This window comes from Pleurodeles waltl, chromosome 2_2 (assembly GCF_031143425.1).
Source record: "Pleurodeles waltl isolate 20211129_DDA chromosome 2_2, aPleWal1.hap1.20221129, whole genome shotgun sequence".
NCBI lineage: Eukaryota > Metazoa > Chordata > Amphibia > Caudata > Salamandridae > Pleurodeles > Pleurodeles waltl.
Genome location: NC_090439.1, coordinates 115,980,318 through 115,994,932, shown reverse-complemented (window position 1 = coordinate 115,994,932; position 14,615 = coordinate 115,980,318). Strand labels below are relative to the sequence as shown.

The 14,615-nt window shown below is 46.0% G+C and overlaps 1 protein-coding gene across 2 annotated transcripts in view; it reads right to left on the bottom strand.

The window, feature by feature from the left end:
• Nucleotides 1–1,145: 1,145 nt before the first annotated feature.
• PIGN (phosphatidylinositol glycan anchor biosynthesis class N) overlaps nt 1,146–14,615 on the bottom strand; it is a 988,499-nt gene continuing 975,029 nt past the window's right edge. Inside the window, exon 29 of one of the 2 annotated variants that reach the window (XM_069219499.1) lies at nt 1,146–3,197. In XM_069219499.1, the coding sequence (XP_069075600.1) occupies nt 3,074–3,197 (124 nt within the window). In that variant the 3' untranslated portion in view covers nt 1,146–3,073. The remainder of the gene's footprint in view (nt 3,198–14,615) is intronic. The other variant, XM_069219500.1, reaches the window with a different exon arrangement.

Here is a 14,615-nt window from a genome sequence, read left to right as displayed (position 1 = left end):
ATGGAATTAAAGGCTCAGGGCCTAGTTTTCTTACTCCAAACGTCTGGGATGTCTTTTCCATGCAAATAGCCATCAATATCAAAAGCATTAACCCTTTAGTTGGCTTTGTTAACTATTTTATGATTTCATTATTATTTTAGAAACATTATATATCATCTGCATATTAGCCTAATTAGTTTAGACCAATGTCTGCTATATGCAACCCTCTTAGACTTGAATTGTCTCGGATGTCAGTTATGTATAAGGCCAATAATATTTTTGCTACACTAAATGTTTCACTTGGTGGCTCACCGAATATTTCCAAGATATTCCAAGACGGTATGTTTTACAATGCAAAACAAATGTATATCATTATTGGTCTTTGGTGACATGGTGTAGCTATGAAAGCTCTACTGTTTTTTTCTATGTATCTCTGTAAAATAGTTTCAATCAAATGTAAACTCAATAATTAAAAAAGCCTCTTTCAGAAAAAAAATGACTTTAATAGAAAGAAAGACTCAGTCAGACAAAAGCCTGTATGCCACATGATTTGGCCATAAGACCAGGATTGGCTGAAGGTGTCACACAGTAAATGGGTGCTAATATAAAGGGGAAGATGTGGGGAGGAGGGGTTTTAGAGGGGTTGAGCACACATTCCCAAACATATAGTCAAAGCACAAGAAGCATACCCAGGGGAACATATATGAATCTCTGAAAGTCTCTCCATTTCCGGTTAGGTTACTTTGCTTAAAACTTCTTCATGTTAACAGGATGAAATCCCTCACCCACCCAAAGGGTGGCATGCTTCTGCATGCTTCCCTTCCTGGTAGTGCATGCATGCAATGCACCAACGCCCCATTCAGGGTAGTCAGTGGTTTTATTCTCTTCTTGGTGTAGTCCAGGGGCGCACTCTTGGTTTGGAGCAGTCACTTTCTGAAAGTGCTGCTGTAGACTTGCCTTCATCCAATCTTGTTTTCCTTTTAACAAAGGAATAGGGTGTAGTACCACCTTTGGCCACTGGATGCCACTAGTGCACTTTTCCATGTTTGAAAGACACTCTTCCTCTTGTGCCTCTTTGATTGGAGACAGACACTGGAGAGGAACCAGACTGGAGAGGACTCTGGAGGGGGCTGCAGGTAAGTGTCTTTTTTTTCTTTTCTTTTTTTCAGCACTGCACAGCCTCGTTTGAAGAGGCATGCAGAGGGCACGGATTTCAGTGAGGTAGTGGGGGCTCCGTGCACTGTTTTTTTTTCAGGTGTGTGTCAGCACCTCAATCCTTCACTGTTCGAATTTCTTCTTGGTTTGTTCCATCAAGGGGAGCGCGGTCCTGGGCATTTTAGTACTTTGGTGCGTGTCTGCACCTCTGTATTTCAAATTGTTTTCAGTGCGTGTCTGCACCGACGTTCTCTGTGACCACGCGGCAGCTGGGGGGCAGCTCTGGGCATTGTCACTCGGTGCACAACAGCACCATTTTCTTCACACGTGGCCGCAGCTTCTTTCATGCACGCTGCGGGCCGTGCACTTCTGGCGCTATTTGTAAAAAGGGGGGCGGCCCTGGGCAATTTCTTCGGTGCGCGAGACCACCTTTATTTCAAAATGAAAAGGGGTGACCGGCCCAACCACAATTTGGCACCTTCACTCTCCTTCTCTCCACGGCGCGTGACAGTGCCAACTTAAAGGAGAGAGGGGGGACAGGGCCCCCGGTCATCTTCTTTATTATTTTGGCGCATTTCATTACTTTTTTGCACGGCCGCAGCAGCATTTCGGAGGGTGGCCATCCCCGGTTATTGTTTATGGGTTTTCACAACCTGCGGGCTGCGCGTTTGCCATACCCATTTTTCAAAGGGGTGCAGCCTTGGGCATTACCGCATTTGTTTGGTTTTCGTAGTGCGTAGCAGCACCATTTTCAACCTCTATGTGGAGGGTACCCCTGGCTTCACCTCATTCTCGGTGCAGTGCCGGTCGGCGCTCTCGTTTCCCTCATCTTTTCAGGGCTCACGCCGGGCACCAGTCTCTCCACCGGGTTTCTGTCCTGTTTCCTCCATGAGGGAAGTAGTAGTCTGCGGCAACGTGGGGTTGCTGTACCCACCCTCGTCGCCAATGTAGTGTTGGGGCCCTAGGCCCCCATGCTACTGAAATAAAGTCGACACGGACACAGTTTGGTGGTATCTGGAACTGGCCCTGGGCACGTGCGCCCGGCCCTTTTTATTGCCAGGGTCACCTGACCGGTGACGCCTGTGTTGGGTGGGTGTGGGGTGTATGTGGGAGGCCAGCCCTCCGCAGAGAGGCTGGCCAAACACTAGAACGTGTCCAGCAGGACACTACACTTGGAATGAACCCTGAACTTTATGCTGCAGACAGAAAACCTACGTGTGCTATCAATAGAGCAACACTTTTTCAAATTTCCTGCAAATAAGCCAGAAGGATAAATACATAGACTCATCCAGTAGAGTGAATATTAAAGTACCTGAAAAGGTGAAACGCCAGTGTTCCGCGCCTCCACGTTTCTGCTTACAGACATTAAACGTTACATTTTTCAGTCTCATTTGGAGAAGAAAGAATCTATTCGTTGATTAGGAGTGTACGCTACTTCAAGTATTTCATTTATACACAATGTGCTAAAGTGCATGTGAGGTAGGGACTGGCGGAACACAATGCCCCGATCATCAGACGCTTATCAGCAAAGGGGGTACATCGGAATAAGGAAAAACGCCAGCAGACGGCACTTGCAAATTAAAAAACGAATTCAAAAGATGAGCCTCAGTAACAAAATACAAAAAAAGAGATAATGAATGCTCACTGATTTTTTTCCCCGAGTGTCTTCAATTGTCGCGTTTTGCTCGTTCCGGATAAAAAACAAATACAAGGAAAGTTAATGCTCTCTGAGACCTGTTCCACCTGAGTGCGGAAACACCCTGCAGGGATGTGGGAAGGGTGAGTCTTACAGAGTATTCGAGAATGTCCATCCGAAACCACGCTCTTCCCATGGTACCGGCATAGTGGAGAGGCACAAAAAATACTGCGTCATATATAATTTCTATTTTAAAAAAGAGTCGTGTGGCATGGTGTTGTACGCGCACCATCTCCAGTAAGGTCATGTGTGATGGTGTTTCTGTTTTCTCCATAGTCTGACCTTCTTTGACGTCAGCACTTGGGCCAGTCCGCTCAACAGCATCAGGAACATGGTCATCGACATCACTATGATGTAGTGGCTGATGCTGCAACGAGAGCAAGAAACCCAGTTATTTCTAAGGTACCACACAGAACACACCGACAACTTCACCATGAGGACACTGGGCATACATAACCCATGGAGTGATTTAACATAAAATATCTAACAAGTACTTCCCAGCTGCAGTAACAGTGGTGAATGGGATGAAATGTTACACAGATCACTGGGACTCAACACACCAGTAATTTCACATTTACATGGATAAAACATGCAAATCATGTGTCTAAATCTTTAAGCCTCACATTACTTATACAGTGAGAGATGTTCTTTGCATGCACGTGGGGGGCACAGATTTCACACATCTTGATGCCGTGTGACGGGGAGGAATGCCTTCCTCCTACATTCCTTCCTCTGCTCTGCATTGTCTAATTCCCTGAGGCAAGAATCTTTGTGTCAGCACAATTTATTGATTATGATGTATCGTTGGAATCCGGAGCGTTCCATACATTATATTAACATCATGTTTATACTACAGCAGCAGCAATAAAAAAAGGCTCCGTAAAAGGGGTCGTGGTAGGGAGAGAAAACAACAGCATTTTTGGGATGTGATAGGCAGCGTGCATGCATGAACTAAGGGTGGGTGCAGTGGGGATATACCAAGAGAGCACAGAGAGCAACAGTGAGTAAAAACTGGAAGGACAAGCAGTACTTAAGGGTGAAATTAGGGAAACCTTTGATAGAGGAGCAAGAAAGTAGAGGGCTCTAAGGAGAACATATAAATACCAGACTAGTTAGTACTCAGTGGATTTCAAACGGTAATACATGTGGAAGTCAAGGGCGAGACACTTTTCAGATTGAAAGAGGGTCTGGCATGAACTTGAGCCATAACGTAGACAAAGATCGATGAAATTGCCTTAATTACGATATTATCACATTGGAAGGTGGGTGACCAGGTTACTAAACTGGGTGGTATGGCTGTTGTTAGGCAAGAGGATGGTTGGATTATGGTGAAAGCACAAGGGAGAATAAAGTAGGCCTGGGTCAAATTTAAATTATGTGGCATCATTCACATCATTTCAGAAAATCAATTTACGCTTCTTATGTGAAATTCCGTCATTACACCACTTTGCTCAATTAGGCACCATTTGCGGTAAAAATGAACTTCGAAGGCAAAGGAACTACAGAACGCGAGCAACTGTTGTTCAGAAAGCTTAGTTGAACTGCATCTTCATGCCAAAAAATGACACACGGTATAATTTCGTGCCAAAGTCTACCGCAAATTGCTTTTCCCGTAATTACGATTAATTTTGTCAAAATTTAATGGATTTACGCTACAGCAAATTACACAAATTTCGCAGCCCTCAAATCTAAAGGTGGCGTAAGAAGGGGCACAGTGCACCCCCACAGGCTTAACCTGCTCACGTGGAACATGACACTACCATCCCCATACTGTTGCCTGTGCGCCAGCTTGAGCAGAGCTGAGAAGGGCAGGCAGCAGCCACCATATGCAACAAACTCTTTAATCAAGGGGACTAGGTAGGACTGAGGCGAGAGGGAAGTCTGTCAATACACCAAACTGTTTATGGGTGTCACGTTTTGGTGGGTATTTTGTTGCTCCGCCAGGCTGGCAAAGGCCCTTGCCTCGGCCTCTGGAGCATAGATCGAATACTGGATTTAGAGATTCCAATCACTCTGGCAATAACTTGTGTGCTGAAGTGCTTCTGTTGGATACAAAAGTTGTTCTTTCAGCACAGCTGAATGGCAAGTGGATCCTATGTTTTTTTCACACCTTCTGAATTATTTTATGTTTTTCGCAAATAGCCACCCTCCAACCCCAAAGCTGGAGTTTGTTTGAGAAAAACAAAAAGTCAAAGCTTCTGCTCACAGGGAGTTTTCTCCCTGCACGTTGGGAGCACTGTTTCTCTTCCTGGGATCTTCATGTCTCATACTGCAGCCCGGGGAGGCAAAATATGCATCAGGGGGACTAGACGTGGGTTAGAGAAAAGGGACAAAGGACACTGGATACAGTTAGGGCAATGGCATTGCTTATGACCCGGAAGTGCTGGCTCTTCAGCCCTGTCCTAAGCATTTAATTGACATATCCACAGCCAGCACGATTCTCATGGGACTTCCAGTTCACCAAGGCAAAGATATTTTCATTTTGTTTGTACAGAGTCAGAGTTATAAATTGGAACCCCAGTCATAATTTTGAATGATAACTACCAACGGTAAAATGGACCTCTTTAGCAATAACACAACACATTCAACTTGAAGAACATTCAACTAACATCTCACTATATAAGCTACGAAACAGCCTGACTGCCAAGAAGGGGGCAATTGTAAATTCATGGTTAAAAATGATTGTACCATTCAAAAACCCGTATGTGTGTTATTTACACTTCTCAAGAAAAATACCATTGTAGAAGTAACTGATTTCCTATTTTTAATACAATGAAAGTCCCAAAAGAGGCCCTCTTACTAAGTATTCTTAAATGAATAGTTCTCCAAACAGTTTCCTCATCAAAACAGTGAGAAGGTATGGGCTAGCTTCCAGAGCTGCCACCTTTGGACTTGGGGAACTCATTTTGAATTTGGGTATCGGCTTAACATCCTGAGATTCAGGGAAAATCACATCATATACTGCTCCTCATTTCCACCCCCCCACTGGCATGATATTTTGAAACCATATGGAGGATCTTTTCTTTGCTTTGAAAAACTCATCTCAATAATCCAAAAGGGGGCACCAGCCTGTATTGCATTGTTTTGGAATCTGGACTTTTTGTTGGTTCATGACATTTTTCAGGGCTCACTTCAGCTTATACCACTTGCCCATTCAACTCCACACCACAGCGACCACAGTCATGATCCCATTTTATGGCATATATTCTTGCCTCCTCCCTATCTCTGGCCAAAAGACCTGTGCCAATTGAGTACTGAGTGCTTATTAGATGTGCAACACTCTTAAACTTTGTGTTCGCTGATAGCGTTCTTACCGTTTTTAGGGTTGAACCTGTGAGTGCATGCGCTAGCGCATGCATCTTCCTTGCAAGACTATGTTGTGTTCAGTCCAGGGCTTGGAGCTTGCCTGTTGTTCACCATTTGTTGGTTTGCGTAGCACTCTTCCTTAAAACCTCATAATTGGTCAAGGCAAGCCTGGCATCACTTCTGTTTCTCGTTGTGGAGCAGGGATCAAGCACTAATTAATGCAACTTTATTAGAGGCCGTCTGTTGCTCCAGACTTGCTATAGGTACTAGTTGTTGTTTTTAACTTTGAGTGCCCTGAAAACAGAAGGCTTGTGACTGGCAAAAACGTGCCCAGCAGGCACAAAATTGCAAAGCTTTATTTTTTAAAGCTAACTTTATTTATTTTTTGCCACGTCATCTCTTCTCAGTTTGTTCTTATGTTTTCTTTCGTTTTTGCTCATGGGCACAGTTGTCAAAGGATGACAATGAACTTGCAATTTGAGAGTGATGCCAGGGAAGTCAATTTTTTAAGGGTGGGGGGGGCAGAATGGCGTGAATTTGTTTAAAAAAAAAAGCTTACCTGGGGTGGGGGGGTGGGGATGTGTTCTTCTCCCCTCCGTCCCCGTTCTCTTCCTGTTCCCAGGCTCCCAGCCAATCATGATGCTGCTGTCACCAGCAAAAGCAGTGTTGTGATTGGTCTGAGTGAACTGCTTCGCAAGTCAGACTAGGAATAGGAGCCTGGGCATGTTCTCCACTAAGCTGTGCTATACAGCTGGGTAAAAAACATGCAGAGTGTGCATGTCATTTTGGCAGGCCCAACACGGCAGGCCAAACAGACATCAACGCTTTATGTGCAGATAACCATCCTCTGGCCCCCTCTCTCCAGCCCTGCCCCGCCCCTTCTCACAGGAAAAATAAAATGATAATAACGTAACATTATTATCATTTTATTTTTCCTTTCCCCACAATCCAGTGGGGCAACGCTCCACTGCCTTAATGGAGGAGCCGCCCCAGTTCACATTTATAGGAAATAAAAACAAAAAAAAGCTGGTAGAGTTTAGAGGTGAAAATAGGTATTCTTCTCACCGAAGTTAACGGCCCACGAACCTGTACTTAGTTCTGTTTGCTGTGGGCCACCTAATTATGGCTAAGCAATGGATCTCTAGCAGTAACACTTCTCAGTTTGAATAAGGAAAGGTAGTGGGAGCAGCACAGAGCAGAAGTTGGCTTTGTTCTCTGCTGAAACAGCAATGTGCAGTGCTGGAATGGATATGACTAATCACAGTCTATCCGCACCAGCTGAGCCCTGATTCACCAGAAGACTGGAAGGGGAGCAGGCAGCAACACATTAGAATATCAGTTGACTCCAAAAATGTAAAAGAGTAGCATTTCCCTCACTTTTTTCAGTATTACAAATGTATAATCTGTGCTCCCACTGCATTCCTAATGACTCTGGATTCTTCTTTCAAAACAAGACGCCTCGAAAATAAGCACTGGCTCCCACCTTTTTATGTCACGCGTGCAAGTATTGTGGGCTTTTAACAACGCTCACCTCATGCCCATCACCTACACTGGATCGTGGGCTTGCCTTTCAAAACTCCTGTATCATCAATGGTAAATGCTTTACGTTTGTCCCTCCTTGGGGCGGTCTTGTTACTACCTTGCAGACTGCCCCTGTTACATAGTTAATTGCACAATTGCTGATATGTTTGACTGCAAGCGAACATCTTTTTCTTTTTGTGTCTCTCTTTCTCACTCATGCTCATGGTGCCCATGGCGCTTTGAATTGGTCGCTAATGTTAACTGTTTTACTTTTCGTTTTCAGTTTACGTGGCAAGAAAAGTCCAGTTAGTAGTTTACTACACTAATAGCTGTAACTCGAGCAAATACGAGACCGATTGCACTGCAAATGCTTGTTTAATACTGAAATTGGTCCAGATGATGAGGAAGAGCCCAGCATCAGGAATCAGAACGGCCCCAGAAGCTGGACTGTTCCTTGAGGAAGAATAGGATGTCTCCCTCCTATGCACTTTTTTTATTTTTGTGAGAAGATCTTATAGTAGACCACTCAGTGTCAGGGGACTAAAATGAATTGCAAGGGGAACAATACAGGATATCCCTGCGGCCCATGACCAAAATTAGCTTGGCCTTCTGCTCTCTGACAATCTTTGGATGCATCAAAGCACAGGAATCAGAGGCTGAAGGGTCAAGTTTAGACCCCCCAATACCACATGAAGATGTTGAATGGGTACAAGAAGAATATCTTCTTTCAACACCTAGGACAGGCTTTGAAACTTGAAATATCCGGAGACTTTTGACATCATAGCTGTCGAAAGCTGACAAATTTCATCAGTGGAGCACCAACAAGTGCTGCAGACCTCCCATGAAACTGGAAAAACAAAAATGATGTCAGTACCATTTGTACACCAATGCTGTCACATCTGGGATTGGCGAAGATGCAGCTGAGGCTGTATTGCTCCACCTGGAGGCACTGGAGCCTTGTTGATGGGGAAAGGTTTCCAGCTCCATTCTGGCGTCTAGAGAATATTCACACGGGGAGCAACCTACATGAAGGACTATGGCCCAACACCAGATGGCGAGCTATGCAAAACATGCGTATCTACAGCGACAGATGCCATCGAACATAAAGCTTCCAAAGGATGCCTCGGCCTCTGACTGACAGAGAAAGAAAGCATTTTAAGGCATGGAGCCTAAAGTGCTGGCAGAGGAGGATGCCAGTGATGAGACAGGTTAAAGAACCCTCTAATGCTGGAAACAGCACCAAAAGGATGATGCTGGATATGGAATTCTGACGTTGATACATTGAATATTGTTTCTTCGCAACAAGTGGCCACAGAACACTGCATAAAGTGGGTCAGTGATTTAAATAGAAGGATGAGGGACCTGCTTTCAAATAATTGCCGAATTGCACCAAAGGATGGGTCCCAACAACTGAACTCTCATTGGAGTTGTACGAGGAAACCTTGCAGCCAGTTATCAACCTGGCATAGTCTCGAGGCCATCCCCACAGATGGGAAAGTTGAAGGGACCAAGAGGCAAGGTAACTGTATTCCTCATGCACACATTTCTCTAACTTGTAGCAGTAATCCTGACAATATAAATAACAATTCTAGCATGTAACAGCACATGCAGAATTTCTACTGTACGGCTATGCTGTGTAAATGTATGAAAGATAACTGTATTGGACTTGGACAAATACAGAAAGGTACACAGGATCTGGGTTTGCAATGCAACACAAGTGCATCCTAAATATCTTGAACCCGGAAGCCAAATTGTAGAAGGGACATTGATTAAATGGCATCATGCATCCTTAGTATCGGCCATGTGAAGTGTCTCAGAAGCAAGGGGGGGCTGGAACATTGCAGGGAACGTACACCCCAAGTGGTTCAGAAATAATACATGAACATGGTAGGCCAAGTGAGTTTATCACATTGATCCACGATGTACAACTTGTTGTGGCCCTTGACTGTACATTAGCAAATAAATATGACTTACTCCCCTTGAAACTGCAAATGGGGAGGGGAAGAAGAAGAAATACAATCAGTAAGCACCCTTCCCTCACATGAATGCAGAAGAGAGACTTGTGCTGCAACATCAGTAACTGGCACTTCTACATCTTCCCAAGCAGGAGCCTCCAGCACAAATGCACAAGGCGGAATCACCACCATCTCCTCTGCAGCGGCTGAAACCATCACCATTACTAACACTGCATCGGCTAGCATGGCCACTGACCATGTACCTGTTGGCAATGTCTCTCTTGCCCAAGCCTTCACCAGCAGTGCAAGCTCTGTGGCAACAGGAGGTGCATCCAGGGGTGCTGAGTCTGGTCCCATGAATATCATCCCATGGCAGGTGAGAGGGAGACAGCACAGCCACCCTTTGTCCGGACAACATGAGGCATGAGATCTGAAAGGTAGCCATACCAGATGGACATCATCCAGCTGCTGCCCATGCAGGGTGTCCTCCTGCAGATGCCAGTACGGGCATCCTCCTGTAGCTGGCAGTGCATCAATGGACGTAAACTACACATGGCAAATGGTACAGACGCTGTTTGCCACTGAGGCTGCAAAAGCCACTTTAACAGTCCCAAGACAATGTCAAAGCCATGACATGGATAAGGAAACTACTAACAGCAAGTGTTAAGATCAGCCATGCAACACAGGATTCAACAGAGGCATAACAGAAGCGTAGGCCAGCTCCTTTGTCCCACGTGGCTGGTAATGCAGAGCATGACTTCCAACATAAATATCTTCCCCTGCCAAACAGAAGGGAAGGGTATCAAAGTCAACGGGACAGCCTTCTTGTCTTCCCCATCTGGTGGCGGGGACCATCTGGCAACACCTGGGAGTTGGCACTGGCAGCTGGGATAATCAGCCAGGGGGTTAGTGAGAGGGTCGAGGGGTGAATGTGAAACAGTTTACGTTTCCTTCGTTACTGTTTGCATCACAGCATCCGAGTAAACATACAGTGCATGTCAATAACATTACTCTTTCCTGCATGTCTCTAAAATAGCAGTGACATGTTTATCATGGGATATGGAAGGCCTAAATAATCCTCAAAAGGCCAGGAAGGTGATAGGCATAGCGTGGACCTGGCAATGTTAAAAGAGACACTCTGGAGGCAAAGCACGTTGCTAACTTTGCTAATAAATGTGGCCACCATCATTTTCTTTCATTCTATAGCACTTCTACAAGTGGAGTGTGTATGCTGGTACGCAGTTCCATTGATTTTAGACTGATGGATAAAATTAAAGATCCAGAGGGTAGATTTATTGTACTTTTTAGACAGAAGAGTAGCTTTAGTCAATCTAGATCCACCTTATGTCGACACCCTTGTGTTCTTTCACTAATATACTCAGGGTCATTAGGCATTTGGACACAAAGAGGTTTGTCTGAGGAATATATTTTAACTTAGCAGTAAACTCGGAACTAGACAGGTTTAAGGGATATAACTCACGCAGTACATAAACCACTGAAAGACTGACTGAAATTATGAGAATTCTAGATTTAAAAGATATATGGAGACTGAGATATGGAAAACGCAAAATAATTCCTTTTACTCATCCCCTAAGGGAGCACTCTCAAGCATAAATTACTGGCTGATGCCACAGGCACTTGCACCCTGGGTCATTGAAACTACACACACGCGCCTTGGCCTTTGGATGGTTTCCAAGTGGGCCACAATATGGGATGCCTATTAAGTTTACAAATGCTTTATTACCATACCTAAGCATGGAGGCATCCTAAAAGCCAGAGAGACACAGCAAGAGTACACTCCGAAGAAGAAACTCTCAACATCATGAACTCCATCCACCCTGGCTCTCCCTCTGACCCTGCCCCCACCACATCTTCAACAAAGCAAGCCCTGAACTTCCGGCCCATCTCTCTACTCCCCTTCCCAGCTAAAGTCATTGAAAAGGCTGTCAACAGACAACTCACCAAACACATCGAACTCAACAACATCCTGGAGCCCTAATAGTCAGGCAACCACAGCACATAGACCGCCCTCCTCGCCACCACAGATGACATTCGCATCCTCCTAGACAAGGGTGACACCGCAACTCTCATCCTCCTCGACCTGTCCGTCACATTCGACACCATCTCCCACCACACTCTACAGACTCATTTCCATGACGTAGACATCCGAGACAAGGCACTAGAATGGATCACCTCCTTCCTTTCTGACAGTACCTAAAAAGTCAGACTCCCCCCTTCTGCCCAGAGGCCACCAAGATCATCTGCGGCGTCCTGCATGGCTCCCCTCTGAGCCCCACTCTCTTCAACCTCTACATGGCCCCCCTAGCCACCATCGCCAGGCACCACACATTTAACCTCGTCTCATACGCAGATGACACTCAGCTAATCATCTCCCTCACTAATGACCTGCACACAGCCAAAGCCAACTTCCACAATGGAATGAGGGTAGTCGCCACCTAGATGAAGGAGAACTGCCTCAAGCTAAATACCGAAAAAACAGAAGTCCTCGTCATCGGCAACAACCCCTCAGCCTGTGACATCTCCTGGTGACCTACTGCCCCGGAAGCGCTCCGGCCCCCACTGACTACGCCCACAACCTTGGATTCATCCTGGACTCAGCACTCTCGATGAACAGTCAAGTCAGCGCAGTCTCCTCCGCCTGTCTCAACACCATGCGCATGCTCCGGAAGATCTTGAAATGGATCCCAACCAAATCCAAAAGAACAGTCACCCAGGCCTTCGTCAGCAGCCGCCTGGACTACGGCAACGCAGTCTATCCCAGACCCACCACCAAGGTATGGAAAAGACTGCAATGCATCCAGAACGCCTCAGTCCATCTCATCAAGAATGCCCCCAAACACAGCCACACCTCCGCCATACTGAAAGACCTGCACTGGCTCCCAATAGACAAGAGAATTATATTCAAACTTCTTACGCACGCATACAAAGCCCTCCACAACGCCGGACCAGAATACCTCAACCAGAGACTCCACTTCTACACGCCCACCAGGCAACTCCGCTTCACGGACCTCGCCCTCGCCGCCGTCCCACGCGTCCGGAAGGCCACACCCAGAGGAAGGTCCTTCTCCCACCACGCCGCTAAGACCTGGAACTCCCTTCCCATCCACCTCAGAAGATCTTCCACTCTATCACAATCCAGAAAAGACCTCAAAACTTGGCTCTTCACCTAATCCCCTCTGTTCATCGACGACCACTCTCTTACTGCCCCCCCCACAGCGCCTTAAGACCCTAACGGGTGACTAGCCGCACTTTACAAGTACACTGATTGGTTGATTGAGTGGTACATTAAGACCCTAGAGTGGAAGCCCCAGTACATGATAAAGAACAGTTTTTTGAACAAAATGAATGGCCTGTTACAGTGGTTTTGGTAACAGGCCAAAAAAGAGGTAACCCTACTGGGGCTCATGCGTTGGCTAGACAGACGGCAAACATGAATGACCTGTGAAGGCTCTAGTTTGGGTGTTAAAATGGAACAGGCATAGTGGCTATTTTTTTATAGATTGGGAAAGATGATGGGGTGACGCTCTTTTCTAGTGAAGACATGCTAGGAGTATTCCCTAGATATTATGAATGACTATATATGCTTCTAACATTTGTGAGTATTCAGACTCATCTGAGCAATACCCAAATGATATTGCCTTGGGGTGGCTGGAAGATCATCACAGACCATTTTTGATTTTACCCACATCCCTAGACAAAATTAAAGCAGCCATCGAAAAGTTTGCTAGGGGCACGTCTCCAGGCCCAACCGTGGGGGTTGAGGCAGTTTACCCCTTATGTCCCAGGGTCCTGAGCAGCTGGGGCAAGTACACCATCACCATTTGACTCTCAGTGATAGGGCGGGTCGAACAGTCCAAGGCTTCTTGGGAAGAGGTAGGTATAGGAGGATGAGCAAAGGCTCACAACTCAAAATACGTTCAGCAGCAGCAATAAATCACTGCATAGTCAAATATTTGCTGTTATGGAAAAAAGTATAACACAAAGTAAAATAAGGCATTCTCAAACAATACACACAGTCCCCTGAGGTCAGGGTTCTAGTATATTAACAGGCAGGTTCCTGAGTCCAACTCCCCTCTTGCTACCGGTAGCAGTTATTCGCATTCACTATAGGCAACATCCATGTTAAACTCCACTAGTAGTCTGAGTCTCAGGAGTTCCACTACAACTCTTATTAAAGTAAAATGTGTTTGAAGCGTTATATGACAGGCAAGATCCCCCAGGGCCGTCTGGCTCATAAATCAGCCTTACTGCACCAGCAGGACCTGTATGACTGAAGTCTGTGAATGTACCCCCTTTGTGGGTGCTGAAGCTGTGGGGGTCTGTCTCTGGTTAGATCTTCACACAGGGCCCTGGAGGGGAAGCTATCAGGTGTCCTTGAGTTCTTCATACGTGTTCCTGTGGAGGCAGCTGCTGAGGCGGGGGGCTTGAAGCTCCTCTGATGCTAGTAAGTTTCCTTGGATCCTCCTCTCAGATGCGAGGGAAGGATTTGACAGAACTGGCCGTCAGTCAGGGCTTGGGCTTCAACGGGTCACCACTGTGGTCTCCTTCCCTTGAGGATGGCCTCAGCCACACTAAACTCCTTCACCTTTTATCTGAGACCACTCCCCCCCCCCGGTGTGCGGGGTCACCATCCTCACTCTGTACACAGGCTACCGCCCCATTGACACAACAACAATCTTTGTGGTGGCCCCTCCTGGGATACAGGATTGTCGACTTTACTCTGCATATGAGATATGCCCAGGCTCCTTTCCAGTGACCTCTTTCTGAATCGAAGAGCGCCCTCTGAAGTGTACTGAAGAGCCCAGCTCTCTCTTCCTGCTGTGTGCCCCATCAAGCTTACAGGAATGCAGCTATTCACAAATCTCACAGGGGATATTCCTCAACTTTCTCTCCTTATGTTCCTCCATTTAGTCCTAGGTCTTCCAAATGGAACCTACAATCTTCCTTGCATTGTATCATTGAAAGGCACACCTAAACCCAGC